Genomic DNA, 21,741 nt, shown 5'->3' with positions numbered 1-21,741 from the left:
TAGCTGAACAATTCCAAACATTCAGCGCTGCAGGTTACTGCAAGACACTGGGAGAATGTATGGCTGATGCAATGACACACACACACACACACGCCAATATGCGACTGGTCTCCAAATCCATGCAGTGGGGTTGAAAGAGAAGAACGGATATCAAGTTCCCACACACACACACACACAGAGAGCAGCGAGACACACGGATGCGTGGCTGATGGGAGATGGGTGGACAGATGGAGGACGAGCGCCAGAAGAGGACGGGCCAGTCAGGGAATGCTCGAGGCAGCTTCCGGGAAAACGCTCTTTGGTCCGTGTGGTAAAGGCATGCAGCCACACACACGCCCACACACACACACACACACACACACACGTACACAAATACATTAGCCGTTCCTGCCAAAATGTTCAAGGAGAGTTGCTGGCCTTGCCACTGTGCTGCGTCATCACTGCTTTGGTTGTGTGAGCGTTTACCCATTTTCACCAAGGTATTTGGTTGTGGTGGTGGTGGGGAAGGAGATGAGGGAGAAATGTAATGGCTTTGATTCATCTCTACTATCCCATCAATTTGCAAACACTAATGCTTGTGATGAAAGCATGCTTCAGAAAGCGTTTTTAAAACCTTGGCACAATTTCACTTTGCCTTGAGTCAGTCCATGCATCTCATCCTGCCTTCAGCCCAGCAGTGGTTTGGATTCCAGCTGAGAAACCAGATGGCAAACAGCAACAACCAAGCAGATCTTCCCCTCCAGAGGAGAAGATTCAGAGACCAGATTCCTCGTTGTGCCTCGAGGACAACTGATCCCAGAGCAGTGAAAGTGTGTGCGTTTGCTTGTGCGGACCTGCCCACAGGTAGGGTCTGTGAACTGGCTGGCATGTTAATGCTGTTTAACTATGTCAACAGAGAGCAGATAAGGCTAGTGGCATTCCGGAACCCTGTTGGCCTAACACGCACTAGCCAGGACTTATCTCTGTACGAAACTCACGTGGTGCGAGATAGTGTATACATGTGTATGTGTCTGTGGAGAGTGTATATGTGTGTGTGTGTGTGTGTGTGTGTGTGTGTGTGTGTTGTGTGTGCCAGTGTGTGAAAGAGAGACAGAAAGAGAAAGAATTTAAAAAGGGTGTGTCCAATAGGGAGAATGTGGGATAAAGTTTCTTTGAATGGAGCTGGTGGTAGAAACATTGTGTTTTGTATTTAACAGAAACAGAAAGTACTTGGTGTGCATTTGCGTATGTGAGTGTGATAACTGAAAGAATCAGGGTTAAGCACAAATGTAGGCTGAGAGCGGACCCATCTGAGGTCGTTCACACAGACGCACGCACGCACGCACGCACACACGCACGCACGCACGCAGGAACTGGCTTAGTGTCACCATCAGATCTTGGGAAAAACTGGGCGTGGCCATCAGTCACGGTTATATCATGAGGGCCTGAGTCTCCAGCCGTGATAAGCGACGGTTGAGCAAAGACAGAGGGGCCTGGCCCGTCCCACGGAGCCTTCAGTTCACTCACGCAGGCAGATAGGCAGCTTCGCTCCTTCTCAGAATGTGTTGAGCAACATCCTGGGAGAGGGTGAAGGGCCTCTCTGTCTAAGGCCACGAAGATAATGGATCTGACTAACTGAACCGGTTTTACTCTCCCTATGAGCTGCACCACCGTGGTGGAGAGGGGGTGTGGGACATGGCTGGAAAGGAGGAGAGAAAGAGAGAGGGGGGAGAGAGAAAAAGAGAAAGAAAGAGAGAGAGAATGAGAGAGAAAAGAGAGAGGGAGGGGGTAGGAGATAAAAAAAGGAGGGAGTTGTGTTTTGGTGACATCCAATTAAAAATAAAAAAAGACAAGCGAGTGAACATCATTCAACACAAATTCTGTGAGCATTTGATTGTTACCAGACAAACATTCCAAAGCAAAAAGCATCCAAGGCAGACTGCCTACTGTTAGACGGTTTGTTATGACACACAGAGACCCAGCAGCATGCATGCAAGCACCATGATGGAACATGATGAACCCCCCCCCCCATACACACACACACAAAGGGTGGATGGAGAGAGCGAGCGAGCAAACAGAGAGGAGAGGAGAGAGCAGTGGTGACGATGGAGGAGTGTGGGGTGGAGACTGGATGGGAAGTGATGGGTGTCGTTCTTTCCTGTACATGCTGAGCCTGCACATACATACACACTCCCAACCTGATCTGCTATCACCGTGACGGCGCAGTGTGTGACGGTCAGGACAGTAGAGTGGTGGGAGATGACCGACACAGCATACCGTACATACACACTAAGAGGGATGAGCAATGGAGAGAGCATGGGTGAGGCAGAGGTGGTGCAGGGTGGAGAGATGGGATGGAGAACAGCTGATGATAGTGATGATAGTGAAACACTGGCGGGAGTGTGTGTGCGTGTGTGTGCGTGTGTGTGTCTGTGTGTGTCATGGGCTTGGAGTCAATGGGAGTCATGTGGTGGGTAGGGAGCAGGTTTGAGTGGTCAAGCTGGAATCTGAGGACAGCTAAGGGTGATTGTTTGTGACAAGGGGGGGGGGGGGTATGGGGTTCATGTAAGCCTGGGTGCCTGGGGGGTTGGGGGGTGACCTAGGGGTAATGTGGATGAGGTGGTGAAAGTCTCATGCTGGGTGGTGACGTAGTAGATGCAGTGGAGATGCGGTGATGACCGTTCCCAACATGTCAATGTGTGTGTAAAGGACAACCGCATCTCTTATCAGTCTAATGTCGTCACTTACTGTATCTGCTCTATGCGGTGTCTGTTTTCGGCTTAAGAGTCCCTAAAAGGGTCAACTAATCATCAAGGCCTGAGAGTAGAGGACTGGGCGTCCCTAAAGGATGATGACAGCGGAGGGTGGCGTTGGGAAATGACTCAGCAGGCTGGGAGGATGGGCTGGGGGTGGGGGGTGAGGGGTGGGGGGGGGAGGGGTGGGGGGGGGCAGTGGAGATGGAAGCTGATGAGGGGTGGGGGCTTTTAAAGGGCGGGTGATGGTGGTGGTGGTGGTGGTGGTGGTGGAGGATGTGGGGTGTTACCTGCAGGGTGGGGAGGGGGCGGGGGAGGGTACCCGATGGTCCCACGCTCCTCCTCTCCTCCTCCAGAGCCCGAGTCAGACGCTCAAACTGCATCTCCTGCTCCCGCACAGAGGCCAGGAGAGACGCCGCATTCTCACAGTGCTCCATACACACTGAGAGAGAGAGAGAGTGTTACACACGCACCCACACCCAGACAGACAGACAGACAGAGCAAGCCCCAACACCAGTAAGACAGTGCGCTAGGCATACAGCAGGCTGACCACATACTGAGAGATAAGTATAGACAGAGCAAGAAGTTACTCATACAGAGTAAGCAGAGATCAAGAGAGAAGTACCCAATTAGGATGGGGGGGGGGGAAAATCCCCAAAGGCCCAAACACAAGAGACCCACAGACAAGGCATGACACAGACACGCAATGACTCAGAGAGCTCCATTGACACACACACACAGGACAACTAGTAATGCAATACTTCCATGTAGTCTTCAATACACTCCAATTAACCCTCTGCCATGCAGATTGGTGTGTGAACTGAACAGACAGAAAGACAGAAGTAGAGCCTCCCACACACATTACACACAGACAGAGACACAGACACACACAGACACACACAGACACACACACACACACACAGCACAATGGCACTACACATAACAAGAGAAGAGCAAAACATTCAGAGACACGCCTGACGCAACACACACCAGGGTTCATGTTGAAAGCCAAAGATAGAAGTGTCAGAGGGAGCGAGGAAGAGAAGAGCTGGCACACGAGCTCCACTAAGTGAAGAGAGTGAGTGCAAACAAACGACTGCTGATAGAGGTGTGGTAACACAGTGCTGCTGCAAAAAGCACCTCAGGAAAGATACACACATTCACACACACACAAGCTTGTAGGCATATGGCTCATGTTGAGCATGAATAAGACATAAGGCTGGCGAGGCTTCAGCACCATGTCTATGTAAGGCCATGTGAGTGTGTTTGAGTAGAAGGGTGTGTGCGTGTAGACCCACGGGTCTCATTCCCATCAGAGAGTCAGCTCGGACAACACCACCACTCAAGCTGTATGCCTCCACTTAGCGACTTAGTGTGGCCATTTCCTCAATCATAACCGAAAGTGTCCATTAAAGAGGTCAACGTCGCCATCTTGCTTGACCTCAGAGTGAAACTGTGGACAGACATCTTTAATGGCCCTCCTGACCAACAGGAACAATATCACCCTACTGTTCCTTTTGTGGTTTTCATACGATAACATCAGGTTAGCAACCTTCATTACAACAGAAACACTGTCAACACAACATAGCTACCGACCTCAAAAGGTTTTGCCTTCCTTAAGGCTACGGACAAAAAAAATGATGAAATCCACAACAATTAAAACAATGCTGCTGTTCTTGTCAGGATGCCACTGTACATGAATGTTCTAAACACACAACTAAACGAGCGCCAGCATATCTAACAGCTGTCAGAAGCAAATGTGTCCTTTTTATCAGCACCTCACTTCAGCTGAGCTAACTTGGCCCTTTTGCCTTGTAAAGAGAGTTCTGTCTAACAAAGCAATACTGTGGAAAAACAGAAGAGACGGCCAGAAAAAAAGAGCAAATTCAGGCACCAGTGCATTTATTAGCACCTCTCTGGCAGGCTGCCGCAGTAGCGTCCACAGTGCTATTTGCAGGTGAGAAAGCCTGTCGCGTGGAGAAGCAGGGGCCTCGGAGTTATTCTGGGCTCCTGTCAGGAGAGCAACAGCCGCAGTCTCACCGGAGACACGGAAAAGTAACTTCAGCCCAGCTTCAGATAGATACTCTCAGGCCTACATGCTCTACACATCTGACTCGCTGATTTATGAAGATAAAACAATCCCTGTGTAAAGAGAACAACCCCCGCTCGCTCCTGCCTAGACACCCAGCCAGTGATTAGTACACGCCCACACTACCGTGCATATCTCAGTCCCAGACCGCATGATGGCACTCCCAGGGAAATATGGATGATGTCATTTGCTGGCAGGAAGTTGTCTGCTGGTCTGGGATGACATAATTTCAGAGCTTTCAACTTTCAGCCAATGTCTCAACAAGCCAGGGGTGAAACCATGACACCAGCTTCTGAATTCCACATTACTTTTAACAGGACAAAAATCAGCTGGAGAGATATGAGCACTGCTGTGTTCAAGGTAGCCAGGGGACATTATCCGCAGCACGAACAACCTTGGCCCTTATTTAGGCTACACTGTCCACCAAAGCCTCGTCATGCTGTCTTTCAACACTGTAATAACAGACAGCGAAACTGGGACAGACAGTTTCTGATCAGGTAATCAGGTCATGTGCGCCTATGATTGAGGACACTGGTGATCTGTGACTGAGCGGCTCTTTCACTGACCAGACCACATGGTAAATCTCTCCCAGCCATGGGTGTGACCTTTTGTTTGGACTTCAAATGCAAATAAAGGCCAGGGTAGCCTAATGGCACGGTGTGGGGAACATAGCAAAACGGACTGAGAGGAGTGACTCCCCGAGACAAAACAGACAAGAAGGCAAAACCAACAAACACAAAAAACACTCACAAAAACCACCATGAAACAACACATCCAGCAAAGAAGACAAATCAGGGCAACCCCAGTGGCAGTGCAAATACCCAGAAGAGGCTCGGGGGACCAAAACAAATCCCACATCAGCTTTGCGCTTGACCTCAAACCAAATCTTAAAATTAAAACGCTGCATATCTCAAACACTGGAATCACCCCAACGGGGGCCAGACCGGATGACTGTTCTAAAACCACCCTGGCCACCCTCTCCTCCCTTGCCAGTGCGAGTAATGAATATTACACTTCAAATAACTTCAGCCCAACTCTTACACACACACGGGAAATATTTGCAGCTGTCCGTGTGGCGTGGGCCTGAAAACAATGGGATGTGTGTGTCAGAGAGAGAGAGAGAGAGAGAGAGAGAGAGAGGGGGGGGGGGGCAGTTGTCCTTGAAAACACAGACACAGCAGTGAGTTTCGTCGATGGCTACTGAAACTGTTTTCCCCACCCGCTTTCCACCTTTTCCTCCCAGAGCAAACACACTGACAAAAAGGCAGGAAAACACACACACACACACACACACACACACACACACACACACACACACACACACACACACACTATGACACGCATTCCAGCTGAAACTGTGGCATGTCAGATCCTGTCTCAGCTGCTCTGAATGGCTGAGGGATCCACCCCTTTCCCGTACAGCCTCTCTCCCTCTCATCTCTTTAAGACCTCGCTCTCTCTTTCTATCTCACACACACTCTTAAACCTGCTCTCCTTTACTCCCCTCCACCTCTATGAAAGGTGAGTCAGCCCGCATTGTCTCTGAGTAACTGACTGGTTGAATCTGATGATATGATGACTGAGTGAGAAAGACACACACACACACACATATAATTTCTCACACACACCTGCAACCAGTCATGAGTCATGACCCCACATTTCAACACCAGCTTAGCCATTTAAGGCGAGACACAGCAGGTGAAAACATTGTTTTTTCATGCACTGGTCAATTTCGAGATTTTTAGCTAGTATGTTACCTTAGCATGTATTCTATCACACTACTACAACAAAAAAGTCCGATTTACACATTTAGGTGTTTATTTCATTATATTGTGTCTGCTCGCGCCTGTATATTTCTCCTAAATTCAAAAGCTCTGTTTTTCCTGTGTCACGCTATGTGATCCATATATGGACACTTTCTTTGTATCAGCAACCAATCGCGAAAGTTTAAAGGCGAGTCTAGGCTGAGAATGGAATCTCATAGGCTGTTTTCTCAAAATGAGTTTCCTCTCCCACTCTGAGTACAAAAACTCCACTTCAGAAGCACATACATACACCAAACTTTCTAGACGTATGCCTAACTATATGTAGAAGATTTTTACATAGGGGTTTGTTGATATATTATTCCTAGCCTGACTTACATGACATTTTATGCTTAAAAACATGGCAAAAATCAATTTTTTTAGGGCTATCGACATCATTTTCTGATTTACAGGATAACAAAAGTAGATATTCATAAATCCCTCTGTAAATGTTTCCCCATCTAACATCTGAACACAATGAAAACATAATTTTGAACCTGGCTGTATCCAATGCTCAGGTTTCGTGCCTTAAAATGTATGCCAATTAGCGCATATTTAATTAGATAATGCCTAGTCATAGTAATGTAAGTAATCAACTGGGTAAGTTTCATAGTGATATCTGCTTGTTAAAAATGTTACCCTATTCACCTGTAGTGTCTTGCCTTAAGGAATTACGGCAAAAGATGACACTGGTGCTCTGTAAAGCTATGGTTCCTGACGATTCAAGCCTGTTTCTAGTTTTACCTATTAAGGCTAAAGCTGGCGTACAGAGACATGTAAACTGATCCTGAGACTGCTGCAATACCAGTTCTGCTAAGAGCAATGAAATGGTCTATCAAAAATGAAAAGGTCCGCATAACAGGTCTTTGTGCCTGTCACTAGAAATGGCTGCTCAAGGGGGGTTGGGGGGGGGGGGGTAGAAGACAACACTCATCTGTTGCTCATCCATGCTGGATCAATATACATGAAGTGGGGGGGGGGGGGGGGTGCAGACCAGCCCACACAAGACAAGTGGGGAACACCTGCTGAACCAGGGTGCTTGTGCCATCATTATCCAGCTTATGACGGATGGACAGACAGAAACATGGGCATTATCCCTAAGCAGCAGAGAGCACCCGGAGTAATTCAATTTGCCTGAACACTTAATCATGTGTCTCCTAATGGCGCTGGCATTAGATTGCTAAGCCACTTAGCGGCCCGGTGCCCAAACACCTAGCATAGCCACACGGAGTCAGTGCTAGCAGCACAGACATGACAATGCGAGTGCAGGGGCTGACGGCAGTTGACATATGCTTCCTTCCCACACAATTAGTGGACGTGGAGGAAGCCCCCACGTTGCAGTGCATACCACAACACACAGCTGTAACAGCCACTCAGCGAGGGCCAGCAGTACTCACATTCATAACCAGCTGATATGGCTGAAGGCAGCTGCCCCAGACTGCAGGACTCCTCTGGCTGCAGGCAGAGCACAGAGGACCTGTATGAAGCCCCGCTGAAAATCAGGAACTCTGAGCCTTCCGCACAGGTGCAGCAAAAGATGGCAAACAGGCAGGCACACAGATGAGGCGGGTACGGTACAGTACACATATACACATACACCACACAGACGCATGAAATATGCACTAAACCCTAGTTGTCCTGGCCAGACCATAATAGTGGACAGAGCTAAAATGCTGGTCTAGCTGGCCCAGATCATGGTTCTGCTGACTCAAGGCAAATTTGAATGAGAGGAGCCAAACCGTTAGCCTTGGCGTGGCTCCAGACTAACGCCTCCCTGAACTTTGGAACACAAACTTCCAACGCTCCTCAGCAGACACTCAGTCACCCAAACACACTTGCCCCTGTCCCTCACACACACTACAGTCATGTTAACTACAGAGAGAATACAGCTGTGGAACCCCCAGTCATGTTTGGGCGAGTAAGAGTTCACTGGAGGTGTGTTCATGCATGTGACTTGGTCGGTCATGCTTTGGCCATAACTGACGCAGCAAAGCCAGCTAACGGAAATGCAGGAGTTGTAGCTTGTAAAGGTAAAGTCTGATCAGGAAGTAATGACTGTCCTCTCAGCTGTGTCATCGGGATGAGACAGCCAACACAAAGCCGAAAGCTGAATTTTGAACACAAACGATGAGGTAACCAGAGATAGTTCAGAGGTGAACGCTTCCATTCTCTAAACCTCTCCGTCTCTTTTCAAACCAAACAACTCCCTTCCGTGTAGGACGGACACACCCTTCTCGTAACTATAAACCTCTCATTACAGCGGTTCAAATGATACGTCTGCCTTAACGGGCAGCGCAGCGTACCAACGCGTTACTTTTAATGATATCATAAGTTCTATATAGGTTCAAGACTTGCACCACTGAAGCCCGTCTTGTCCTCATTGCATTACTTTTTTGGTGTAGCCTACGTGTGTGTGGTTGGGGGGGGGTGACATGTAAAAACTCGCCCTTGCTCTCCATAGAAAACCTAGGTCAAAGGAGACACGCCCGCAGCACATGTGGAATGCACAAAAATCCCAACCATGTCCTACTGTTGTTCTGAGAGAAACAGCTTAATTTCACGGATTCAGACAGACGAGTCAGTCGCTCTGGTTCAAATTAAACATTTCACCAAGCATAGAAAGAAGCTGTGCATTTGCCATCCTTTTGCCGTCTGTCCCAAGTTGTTTTCCACTTGCAGGTGAATTGTGTGTAAATGTTATGGTGGACACGGCGGACGCTGCCGAGTGCTTCCATTTAAAAACACAGAACCACGCCTGCCCCTTCCCCCACCCACCCACACCCCTTCAACAAATACCCACTCAACAGGTTTCTGCCTTGCTTTCCTGACTACTACCCAGTTGATCCAAAACAAGGAGACGTCGAGTTTCACTTTACATTTCAATTAAAACCAAATTGTCTGAAAAAGACATGTTCATTGCAAAGCGAACTCATGTATCATATTCATCCCCGTTAAAGAATGCTTCTTATATCCACAAGAACAACCTCAATATATACCAAACACGGCATGTAGCTGGGTTGGCTAACCAACTTACTACCAAGTTATTATGTCAACAACTACTATCACTCATCCAATGATCACAAACACGTCGTTACTTTGTACCACAAGGCAAACACCCAACACTGTCTATCTAGCTTATGTAGTGGGTTACCTGTTGAAGACCTCCACTGCACAAGTTACATTTTGAACCAATACAGACGCGCACTTCCGTGAACACAGGTGTTCACAGGCTTTGACCTCGCCTCGATTTTGTTCGACAGCGTAAGCCAGCCGGTGAACGAGCGGGAGAGTGTATGGGTGTTCAGTAAACAACTTTGATGTAAAATTACTTTTTAGAAAGTTACAATTCTACAACTTATTATACGTTGTTCAGATCACCACGTAGCCTCTTTAGAGCAAAACTCGGACAACAAAAATAGTATGAACTACTAGCACACACTAATGTCTGACCGTTCTAGCTCTCGCTACCATAATGGGTAACATAAGATGGATATACCTGGTAAACGTTAACTCGGCAACAAGAGATTAACGTTAAAATAAAAATCAGAAAATGTTATGATGGACCCGTTTCAGATGATGGAAAATGTACACACGTCGGTAACAGAGTGTTGCCAGCTCCAATGGTTTATAACAAACTGATACCATGAACTAAAACGTAACACTTTCTATGCAGCGTTAGCGATAACGTCGCTGGTAATTTATCGTAATGAGACGAATCATTGATTTTGACTAAGCTATGGTACAACAACCTTAAACGTATTACATCCAGACTATTACGTACATGTGGCATTCTTAAAAGAATAGAAGTATAATGTTCGTTTACATGGACATACACACAATAATATATCGTAAACGTTAGGGCTATAAGAGTACGTTGGACCCAGGCTGAACCAGCTAGCCTAAGGCATAATGCTATCTGCTAGCAATCTAAAGTATGCGTTGCGGTAACCACTTGCTAGCTATCCTTGGTTAGCTAACGTTAGCCAAAGAGCTAGCTAGCGACAAGCCAACCAACTTCATCGTATGCATGCCAGCAGAATTAAATTTACGACTAGAAAGTTAGCGGCAAAGTAGCGTTAACATGTAAATCAAACAAAAAATACACACACATAACTACATTTCAGTGTCCAAATAAGTCTACCTTTGTCTTTTTGTGCAAGTCCGGAGTGTGGTTCGGGTCTCGGCCTATCGAAACAGGCTGCTATTGCCAGATACTGATTTCCAAGCGGTAGGAAGTGATTGTAATTCCAAACGTTGCTGAACGAAATTAGGGCGTTATAGCCCCTTCGTTCATTCACTGTTTCAGCGCGAATCCTTCAAAAGCCTTCTCAATTATACAACACGTTGCGCCCATAAAAGGTCTCACAGAAATCGAATATCAATGAACATGAACTTTTGTACTGGTTTTAAAACCCACCTTCCTAGCTATCTTCCTCGCCTTGTTCACTTCTCTTCCCTCTTCGTCGCGACTCCTCCTGTTCTGTCTCCTCCCCTACTTGGAAAAACCACACACTAGTGGCCACTACCGTAATATCAGAAAGCACGCGCCTTCTTCATTTTCACACATATACCCACATTTCTTTTTGTCCTCATTTTTATTTGCCTGTTATCAAGTTTGTACACCTGCTGTCAGTGGCCAAGGGTAAATAAAAAAAAACTCACATATGATGTGCAGGGACATTTAAAAGAAATCCATTACCATAAAAAGTCATTACAGTGCGCACAGTGTGTGTCACACCAACACATTCGGCTCATAAAATGTCTCTAGTCACACTATCACAATATTGTGTGGGCTAATAGACAATTTTCTTGAAAATGTCCCTCTAGCCTATGCGATTGTAGCCCAACTGCCATCAGTCCCTTTTCAGAAAACACCATGACTTTCACCTTGAATGGAAAAGACTGCTGTATCAAAGTCATGGAAATTACCACATTTGAGCTTGACCTGAGAGTCAAAATCAGTGACAAAACAGTCATTCCAAACGAACTGTTACACATGCCCTCAGTTAAGGAAGATGCTATGAGACCTGTCACAGATGTTGGCCTATAGAACAAACCTCATCAGCACCGGGACAGGGCCTAACCAGCTTGAGTTAGCAGCCTATACTGTATACTATTTGTCTGACCAAATCATTAATATCACTGAGAATGTATAAGCATAAGTAAGTATAAGTATATATACTCTTTTGATCCCGTGAGGGGAATTTGGTCTCTGCATTTATCCCAATCCCTGAATTAGTGAAACACACTCAGCACACACTAATCCCGGCGCAGTGAGCTGCCTGCAACAACAGCGGCGCTTGGGGAGGAGTGAGGGACTAGGTGCCTTGCTCAAGGGCACTTCAGCCGTGCCTACTGGTCAGGGTTCGAACCGGCAACCCTCCGGTAACAAGTCCGAAGCGCTAACCAGTAGGCCACGGCTGCCCCTTGTACCATGCAATAACAGGAAGAGCGAGCCCAAATAGTTTAAAAACGTTCATCTTGAAATAGTCATGATTCGCACATTTCAGAGCTCAGAGATGTCTTCAATAACTAATCATCTTAGTATCAGTTCTCAACCATTGTGCTATCATGTGAAATGTGGAATTTTGTGGAACACGAAGCGTTTTAAAAAGGCATCATAAAGTGGTTTATAAAGTAACCAAGGCTGCATATCTATTTTGCAGCTCAGTCAGCATCATGTAAGCATAAGCCTATTGCTGTGGTCTCGGCTCATGAACACAGAAAAAATATGGGCATGAGAATGAACACACTTGTTATAGCCTGGAGATCAATAAAGTATCTATCTATCTATTGATCTAATAATGTGTGTGTAGCCTAATATAATTCATAATCAGTAGTCATAAATCAGTGTGCCTTGGCATTTTGGTTTGACTTTTGGTGTGCCTTGATGCAACGGGCTATAATGCAAAGATAATTTACTATGAAAACAAAAACTATCTACAATACCATGTAACAAAATTAGCAAAACAGCCTAATAGGTTAATGCTCTATTTTTTGCATGTGTTGACCATTGATCTTATCAGCCCAATTTGAGGTTCGGGAGCTCAACAAGCAGGGTTAGGTAGTAACGGATTACATGTAATCTGGATTACGTAATCAGATTACAAAAATCAAGTAACTATAATCAGCCCAGATTACAATAAAAAAAATTGTGTAATCAGATTACAGTTACATTGTTGGGGATTACCTGATTACATTTTATCATGCAAATAATGCAACTTTTTTAGGATAGCCTATTAATTTGACAAGCAGTTCATTCGGATGTTCACTTTTTAGACTTTTTTCAGATATAGTTAAGAACAAAATTATTCATAACCCTGGCAAATATTGATTTTCTCATACCCTTTTTAAACAATCACTGGACACATCTTTATTTACCACCACAGCTCTCAAAATGGTTCATATAATACCCACTAAGCCTCTTCATGTCTCCACAATGATTGTAGACTGCACCTTTTAAGCAGCAATCTGGGTTTTGAGGCAGGAACGATTACTTGCCATCACTTTGGCCTTGTGCTCACTTTTTTACGGATTGAGGTCCGCTCTAAAATTTTGATATTGTTCTCTGTTAACCATTTCTTGCCTTGTTTGGCTGTATGTTTTGGATCATTGTGTGATTTAATGTTCAAATGCTACCTTTTGGGGCAGCCATGGCCTACTGGTTAGGGCTTCGGCCTTTGGGCTTGCCGGTTCGACTTCACTAATTCACGGATTGGGATAAATGCAGAGACCAAATGTCCCTCACAGGATCAAAAGATATACTTACTGACTTACATACTATTAGTGGGGTCGTATGTATGTGTACATTTTCTCAGTCATTTCAAATTGGTGTTAAAGTTTGGTTTTCACTTCTAAGTTGAAGTGAAGGGTCTATAGAACTATTTGAGTCCGAGTGTCAAACACACAGATAACAAATTAGCCTCTAGGGGGCGCTGCAAAATATTTAAACTGCTACAACTTTTGACTAGTTTAACCAAATATAACATACAGTATGAGGTATGTATGGATTCAGAATTAAAAAGAGAAACTGATGAGCTAAGCATTTGGTTACCAGATTAAAAACACACTTTATAATAAACACACTTTTAGCCTATGGACAGCAAAATTGTGCTTTTTTTTTAGATAAAGGGTGGAAATGCCCTCAAAGTTGCAATGAAACATTATTTTTAAAGTTATTGTAAATTAAGCCTGGGTAATCACTCAACTCGATTTAAGATCGTTGTTCAGAATATCCCTGAAGCACAAAGATACCTAGGATACCCATACACAAATATGGCTGCATAAAGCCGATGTGATATTAAGCATCCAACTTGCAACTTTGAGTTTATGAATTTAGGATCATGAGTACCAACTTTTTTCAATCAAGCCATCATTTTATTCACAAAAAAAATCACAAAAGAACTTTATATCTGGAAGAAAGTAAATCAATTATAATGTGCGTGGAATTTTGAGCAACCCATTGCGTAATACAGGCTTGTGAAAAAGGCTAGAGGGCTATTTTTGAGTACATAAGTCAATGACCAATGACACAGTTTCTGAATAAAGACGGTTTTAGGTAGTCATGAAGTAGTCGTGATAGCCTAAAGTAGTCTATAGGCAACAGACCCATTACACAGCTCAGTCATCATCATGGGCATTGCCTAGCTCTCTATATCAGGGCCGTGCAGAGACCTTTGGAGGGCCAGGGGCTCAAATTGAAAAAGGCGCACATGAAACATGATTTTTAAACATATGTCAGCATAATTTACAGTTCAATCCGTTAAATTATAGCGACCCATATTGAAACAAAATTCAACATGGAATCTTACAACAAACTACATCATACTATGGTATATAGATCATTTACCCCACCAGGTGAAATCTTTATCTATTTGTTTGTATGTGTGGTGTGTGTGTGTGTGTGTGAGAGAGAGAGAGCTCCACTGCCTTTTGTGGCTTTCTTTCTGCATTTGTCTACTGTCTTTAAGGCATCTTGCACTGCAAAATTCAATATCATGATTTATAAAACAAAACACAATTTAACTTTGTAAAAACCAAACTGAATTGACATGAATCTAGCTTTTAGTCAGTTTTATAGCTGTAGTTCAGCTGTTGTTCAGTTGTTCAACTTTGAATCAGAAAATATAGTTTAAAATTATAGCAATATAGCAATTATATACACTCCAGAATTATTGGCACCTCGGTTAAAGTTGACTAAAAACTGGTATAAAAAAACAATCTGTTGGTGATTTATTGTAATCTCACAATAAAAGAAATTAGGAAAAATCCTACCTTGAAGGGAAGCAAATTTATTTGGAGAAAAAGAAAAATCTCATAAATAAACTAGAAAAGCATTTCCTGAAGGAAATACTAGTGCATGAAAATGCAAAAAATATGATGTAAAATATCATACAGAGTAAAAACAAACTATACTGGTTGCTAAGTAGATGAGGTTTAATATAGTTGGAATGACTGAACAGTTAAATAGGTGGATAGTTTAAATGGTTAAATTATTTAGGTAGATAGTTGACGATAACTGACAGTTGGAATGGCTCTAATGTTTGCTAGTAGTTATGCTAACTATGTTATCAAAGATAATAATGTTAACCAAGTTACTATGCTAACTAGCACGCTAGCAATGTTAAAATGCTAATTATGCTAACCATGTGACTTAGCTAACCTAGCTAATAATTTTTAGTAGTTATGCTAACTATGCTAACTAGCATGTTAGCATGCTAACTATGCTAACCATGTTACTTAGTTAACTTAGCTAATAATTTTTAAGAGTTTTGCTAAAAATGCTAACTAGCATGCTAATATGCTAGCATGCTAACTATGCTAACCATGTTACTTAGCTAACAGCTAATCATTTTAATAGTTTTGCTAAAAATGCTAACTAGCATGTTAACATGCTAGCATGCTAACTATGCTAACCATGTTACTTAGCTAACTTAGCTAATCATTTTTAACAGTTTTGCTAAAAATGGTAACTAGCATGCTAGCATGCTAACTATGCTAACCATGTTACTTAGCTAACTTAGCTAATCAATTTTAGCAGTTTTGCTATAAATGCTAACTAGCATGCTAACATGCTAGCATGCTAACATGCTAACTATGTTAACCATGTTAACTAGCTACAGTGGGAGTCATAGTTGATGACAAGTAACAGTTACAATGGCTGAACAGTTAAAAAGTTCAGTAGTTTGAAGGGTTAAATTGTTTAACAGTGAAATATTGTAGTGAGGACTTTTATTTTGAAACCGTTTTTGGCAGAGGAAGCAGTTGGACAGGATGTGTAGTCTTAATAGGGCCAGTTTGTATGCTTAAAGCCAGAGACTGGCAGTTGAGATCCAGGTGGCCCGAACACCTGCCATAGGATTCTAATTGCTTAAAGGCTCTATTGTGATGTCATCAGCCCATGTTAAGTCTATGGGGAAATTTTGAACAGTTTTTAATTAATAGTTTAAAAAGTATAAAAGTTACAAAGATGAAAAATACAAAGCCCACGTCCTAAGTAAGACCTACGCAACGCAGTTTGAATGAAGTTTCTACGTTAAACGGTTGAAGCTGCATTAACTGCGTTAGAAGAAGAAGAAGAAGAAGAAGAAGAAGAAGAAGCCTAGGAAGAACAGTACAGTGCATTTTCATGCACTGTAATAAATATTTGTAACAAAAACACATTGCTCACAATTATTGGCACACCTGCTTGTAATAACTTCTTAAGCCTCCCTTTGCCAATAAAACCCCATAAAGTTGGAGAATACAAAACAAGGGATTTAAGACCGTTCGTCTTTACAAAATCTCCCCAGATCGTCCAGATTCCTAGGTCCACACTCCTCTTTGACTCACCCCACTGTTTTCCTATGGAGTTTAGATCTGGGGACTGAGATGGCAATGCCTGAAGCATGATTTTGTGTTCAGCAAACAATATTTGTTTTGATCTGGACATTTGCTTTGGTTCATTGACCTGATGAATGATCCAATCATGACCAACTTTTAGTGTCTTGGCAGAGATTGGCAGATTTCCTTAGAAAATTTTCAGGTTTTTCTTGGTGTTCATGACACCATGCACCTTAATTAGGTTCTCAAGGCCTTTGGGAATAAAAACAGCCCCACAATAGCACAGCCCCTCCACCATAATTCTCATTAGGCATGGGGTTCTTTTCAGTATAGCAAAAGTTTCTAGCCAAAGAGCTCATTTTCATTTCATCTGACAATAGACCACACTTCCAGACAAAGTCACTGTACCATTCAGTAACTCCTGCCGTTTACATTAGTAGTTAAATGGCTGGACAGGCTTTTACCTGCATGCCCTCTAAATAAGCTATTAGCAGTGAGGTCACTTTTGAAGATGTTTTGGGGACTTAGTCAAGATGATACATCATCGGTTTAATACCGCTATTATCTGGCCCTATAGCCCAGAAACCCCCATTCAACCCCATGTTCAACCTTTACAATTTATCTTCATTCACTTACATAAACATACTGTCTACTGTTTTAGCCAAAATTGTACAAAGTAAAGAGGCATCATACAGGCCCCTCTGATTGGACAGACAGTCTATCAGTCAATCCCCGTCAACAACCATTTCCATTGATTCAAAGGGCCAACATGTAAAAATAGACACCAATTTTGCAACAAAACAGTCTGAAATAAGCATGAGAAATGTACTAACTCTTTGAAAATAAAAGAATGTTCCTCAACAATGCAATATTCTAAAAATCGGATATTCTAGAATGCTTATTCTACAACATTCTAATGCAATTTTTGTCAGTATTTGCTGAAAGATAATGCATAAAACAACCCTCATTTTAACATATTTCCACCAACTGGATTTTCATGGACTTTTACTATGGTGTTTAAATCACCAATTGAAATATAAAAATGTGAAAATAAATTCTGTTGCAATAAGTTTTGGGTCAGACCTTACTTTGCCTGGACTACATGAAAAATTGTATTTCTTGAATTTCCCCTAGGGATCAATAAAGTATATCTATCTATCTATCTATCTATCTATCTATCTATCTATCTATCAATCTATCTATCGATCTTGGGATATCATAGGCCTAATGTTTGTTTGTGGCAATGCAAGGGATTAGGCCTGCGACAGTGTTTTTCAACCAATGTGCCGGGTCACACTAGTGTGCCGTGAGAGATCATCAGGTGTGCCGCAGAAAATTACCCAAATGTCACTCACTGGTCCAGAAAAGCAACTGTTGCATCAAAGAATTTAGTTAAAAATGATGTTTCATTGCAACTTTGAGGGCATTTCCACCCTTTATCTTAAAAAAAGCACAATTTTGCTGTCCATGGGCTAAAGGTGTGTTTATTATAAAGTGTGTTTTAAATCTGGTAACCAAATGCTTAGCACACCAGTTTCTCCTTTTAATTCTGAATCCATACCTACCTCATATGTTAAAATTGGATAATCTAATGAAAAGTTGTAGCAGTTTATATCGGACTCAAATTGTTCTATAGACCCTAAACTTCAACTTGGAAGTGAAAACCAAACTTTAACACAAATTTGAAATGACTGAGCCTTAAACAACCCCACTATATTGGGGCAGGTCTCTCGGCACACTGCCTGATCTTTTCCTCCTAATCTTAATGTAGCCTCTTGTTTTAGTGTTACTGTTTACTTTGAGAAAGTCACCAGGTCCCCCTGGTTGAAAAATAATAAATCCCAAAATATCCCAAAATAATACATTTCTCACCCCCACAATTGAAATGGACATGGTGTCATTTGGGTTTAATGCTTCCCTTTTTTATGCCAATCTCAGGCCATGTCTCTGGGTCAAAAAAAATTCAGCGAAAGCTAAATTCTTTGTCCAGGTGTGCCCTTATAAAGGTTAAGCGGAGTTGTGCATGTTTGGAGAAGAGCAGAGAAAAATAGAATAAGAATTCTTTCATCAATTCTGTGGTGGTGTCTTACTTAATGGACATATTTATTGAAGTAATCTAAAAGTAATCCTAAAGTAATCAGATTACGTTACATGTTTTTGGTAATCCAACTTATTACGTTATTGATTACAAAAAATGGCATGTAATTTGTAGTCAGTAATGGATTATATTTCAAAGTAATCTGACCCAACCCTGTCAACGAGTTAGGTGACACAACTTGCCTTGAAATGTTTCTAATTTCTGATAAGTCTGGCCAATATTTAGTTATTCAAATCATATATTAAAATGTCATACTTGTTAACTGTATAGGTGCATTGCCTTTCTAAACAAACCCTCATAATATTCTGTGAAAATGGTTGGGCCAAATGATTTGTGTAGCATGCAAAATCAGTTGATATGAGCTGCCATCCGAGACTAAACCGTTCAAATATGAATCAAACAGGCTACCCGAGTAAGGCTATTGTTTTACAGAAATGAGTCATTTGTTTAACGGACTATAGCTTTTCAACTCAACACAGAAGTGGTGGGGTGAGATTGACTATGGCCTCTCTGCCTCTACCATGCCACCCCACATCGAGGGACAGTTGCTGGATACATTAGCCTCTGCACAATCTGTTCTGGTCTTTTGTAAGCCTTAATGTCTAGTATTTGCTGATATACCAAGAATTTGCAAAGCTTCTTTATTGTACCTCTTTATAGTGCTGACATACAATAATTCACTTCTAAAATAGTTTGAAGAACTCATAGTTTGAAAAATGATGATGTATTAGTACAGTGATATTACTTTTTTAAATATAAAACCCACATTTTATTTTTATTTTAAATTATTATGTTATTATTGTTGAATGGTGGCCTAGGGGATGTACTGTCAGCCATAGCTTGACCCCACATGAGTTTCGTAAATTCAGAGATGCAAACACATCCAGCCACTTTTGGGGAGAAGATTTGCAACCCACAGCAGGATAGGCTACTGGATAGGCCTACCTGTTAAAAACATGCACATACAAATGTTATCTGTGTGTTACCTGCTTCCCTCCAAGTATGAGGCACTTGAGTATTGGAATTTTGCGAATAGGCTTACTGCAGCTGCCTGCCTGGCTAATGCAACCAGTTAAATTTCTGGAAATCATCCATAGGCTGCCTTTTGCTATTTAACTGGTTTTGGTTCAATGCATGACGTGACGGGGCCTAGACCTAGGACCTATGTCAAATCCCATTCGCCCCCTCTTCTCTGGTATTTACGGCACATGCGTAATAGTTCGTCTGTGCTGTTCATTCGGTTACGCATCATACTGTATTGTACCGCTGGATGGACGAGCTCTCTCAGTTTTTGCTACTTAAATAAGACGTGGAGGCATTCAGCGGCCTATCTCTAACATATTTCTATCTGATTTTGTCTCCGAAAATTCAAAATTCCCATCTGTTTAGTCTATTACATACATAATGCTAGAGCTAGAGCTTTTCTACAATCAGTTGTCCTCCATCATGGAGGTTCTGGTGAGATCCGCTATAGCAGACATTGGCAAACTAATGGAGGACTATACAGCTTCGCTTTTAGAAACATCCCGATGTCGGAGTAAAAGTGGAGCTGTGAAGCTGTGCACATCTATACTGTCAGATCAGGGGGATACAGGAACACCTCGAAAGGAATGTACTGTTCTTGGTCAAAGACTTAAGGATAACATAAACTGCAGAAGTGACAGTGATCAGGTGGCAGCTCAACTCGATGGTGGACATAGTAAGTTTTACTCGGGAGGTCACACATAAACATATGGTTGCTGGTTCTCTCATACCAAGCTATTAAGAATTAAGAATAGCTCATATTCATCAGGTTTCTCACTCCATGCTCATTCTCCAGAAAACAAACAGAAGGATTACCCTGGACAGACCACTTTGCATCAGGACTGCAGAGTGTGGAATGACCAGCAATCTTCACAAGAAAACTATCCACAGCAAGAGATATATGTCAAAGAACATGTAAGCACTATCCCTGTCTCTGTGAAGGTTTTTATGTTGCAGTTAATTACAGTAGCCATATGCAACTTACTTGTATGCCTACTGATACACAGAACACTCCCTGTCTAGGTAAGACATGAGTGATCAATGAGTGAACTGTGTGTTTTTGTGTATGTATAGACCCATTTAACCCTGAAAGAAGAGAACAGAGAGCCTTTGTCATGCCAGATTAAAGAAGAGATGCAATTGAACCCAGTTCCTGGGTCAGAAGAGGGCTGGAGTGAAGGTAAGGATTAATGTAATAATTCTTTAATATTTAAATGTAAATATAGCCTGATGTTTAAATCAGTAATTGTTTTGGCACAGGTTCAGTAGCACAGGTAGTTGAAGAGTTGCAGGTTTTTGAAGTGTCATGCTGTTAAATTAGTCCTATTGGGATAATGGTACCTCTGGTGATATCACTTTCTAATGTTATCTTATGTTCTTACTTTATCTACTATGCAGAGCAACATCAGGTGTGCAGCATAAAGATGGAGAGGCCAAGTCCCTGTATTCAAAACTCACCAGCAGGGGACAGCATAGAGCCATATGGTCTCTCACTCACACAACATCACCTGAGTCCACTGCAGTCTATCCACCAGATGGAGACAGAGAGTCAAGGTCCTAACCCAGATTTGGCTACATTGGAACCAGACTTGTATATCGGTACCCTGGGTAGCGCCTTGCCAGACCACTTCCCTCACCGCCTATCCTACTCCGACCATCCCCCAAATTACCCTCCCCTACCTACAGACCTTCATGTCTCTGGTGAGAGAGCAGCTCCAGGGCTTGGAGTCCCCGCTGGCCATGGTAGTGAAGTTGCAGTGGCACAGAAGCCAAGAAAATCATCCATGCTTGAGCGCTTCGCGTGTAAATACTGTGGACAGGGCTTTGCCTACCTCAGCCAACTGAAGCGGCACATGCCCAAGCACACCAAAGAGCGACCGTTCTGTTGCAGTCTCTGCGGCTTTCGCTTCACCCGGATGAGCCACCTGAAGAGGCACGAGAGGGCCCACACAGGTGACCGCCCGTATGCCTGCGAGGTGTGCGGCCGCAGCTTCATCCGCAAGAGCCACTTGGACCAGCATCTCAAAACACATCGTAGAACAGCACTGCAGTATTGTACACAATAGTTCATTGGCATGGAGACGAAAACTGTGTTGATGTGAGATGGAATTTTGAGTATTTACTGATGTGGAGAAAAAGATGTGCTGTGGTAGACCAATAAATAGACCTCTGCGT

General features: G+C 43.0%; 2 protein-coding genes across 7 annotated transcripts in view; one reads left to right on the top strand and one right to left on the bottom strand.

Annotated features, from left to right (window-relative positions):
* Nucleotides 1-11,090, bottom strand: part of ctnnd1 (catenin (cadherin-associated protein), delta 1) — a 27,943-nt gene extending 16,853 nt beyond the window's left edge. For 3 of the 5 annotated variants that reach the window (XM_076293896.1, XM_076293899.1, XM_076293898.1), the window contains exons 1-2: nt 10,765-10,995; nt 3,023-3,174 (exon numbers count right to left, since the gene is read on the bottom strand). In XM_076293896.1, the coding sequence (XP_076150011.1) occupies nt 3,023-3,169 (147 nt within the window). In that variant the 5' untranslated portion in view covers nt 3,170-3,174; nt 10,765-10,995. Of the gene's footprint in view, nt 1-3,022; nt 3,175-10,764; nt 10,996-11,040 lie in introns of those variants that run through there. The other 2 variants (XM_076293901.1, XM_076293900.1) reach the window with 2 other exon arrangements.
* On the top strand, nt 6,314-21,741 carry LOC143133930 (uncharacterized). Of its 2 annotated transcripts, none has more exons than XM_076293908.1 (4): nt 6,314-6,342; nt 20,363-20,481; nt 20,641-20,746; nt 20,965-21,741. In XM_076293908.1, the coding sequence occupies exons 1-4, from the start codon at nt 6,336-6,338 to the stop codon at nt 21,630-21,632; spliced, it is 900 nt and encodes a 299-aa protein (XP_076150023.1). In that variant the 5' UTR covers nt 6,314-6,335; the 3' UTR covers nt 21,633-21,741. The 2 variants fall into 2 exon arrangements, with proteins under 2 accessions (XP_076150023.1, XP_076150022.1); XM_076293907.1 differs by lacking the exon at nt 6,314-6,342 and adding an exon at nt 19,700-20,242.

The sequence above is a fragment of the Alosa pseudoharengus genome, unplaced genomic scaffold (assembly GCF_046254945.1).
Source record: "Alosa pseudoharengus isolate Yale_2024_CS ecotype anadromous, Long Island Sound unplaced genomic scaffold, YU_APseudo_1.1 YU_APseudo_1.1_scf_2, whole genome shotgun sequence".
NCBI lineage: Eukaryota > Metazoa > Chordata > Actinopteri > Clupeiformes > Clupeidae > Alosa > Alosa pseudoharengus.
Note: the sequence above shows the minus strand (reverse complement) of the source record. Positions and strands in the feature narration are given on the sequence as shown.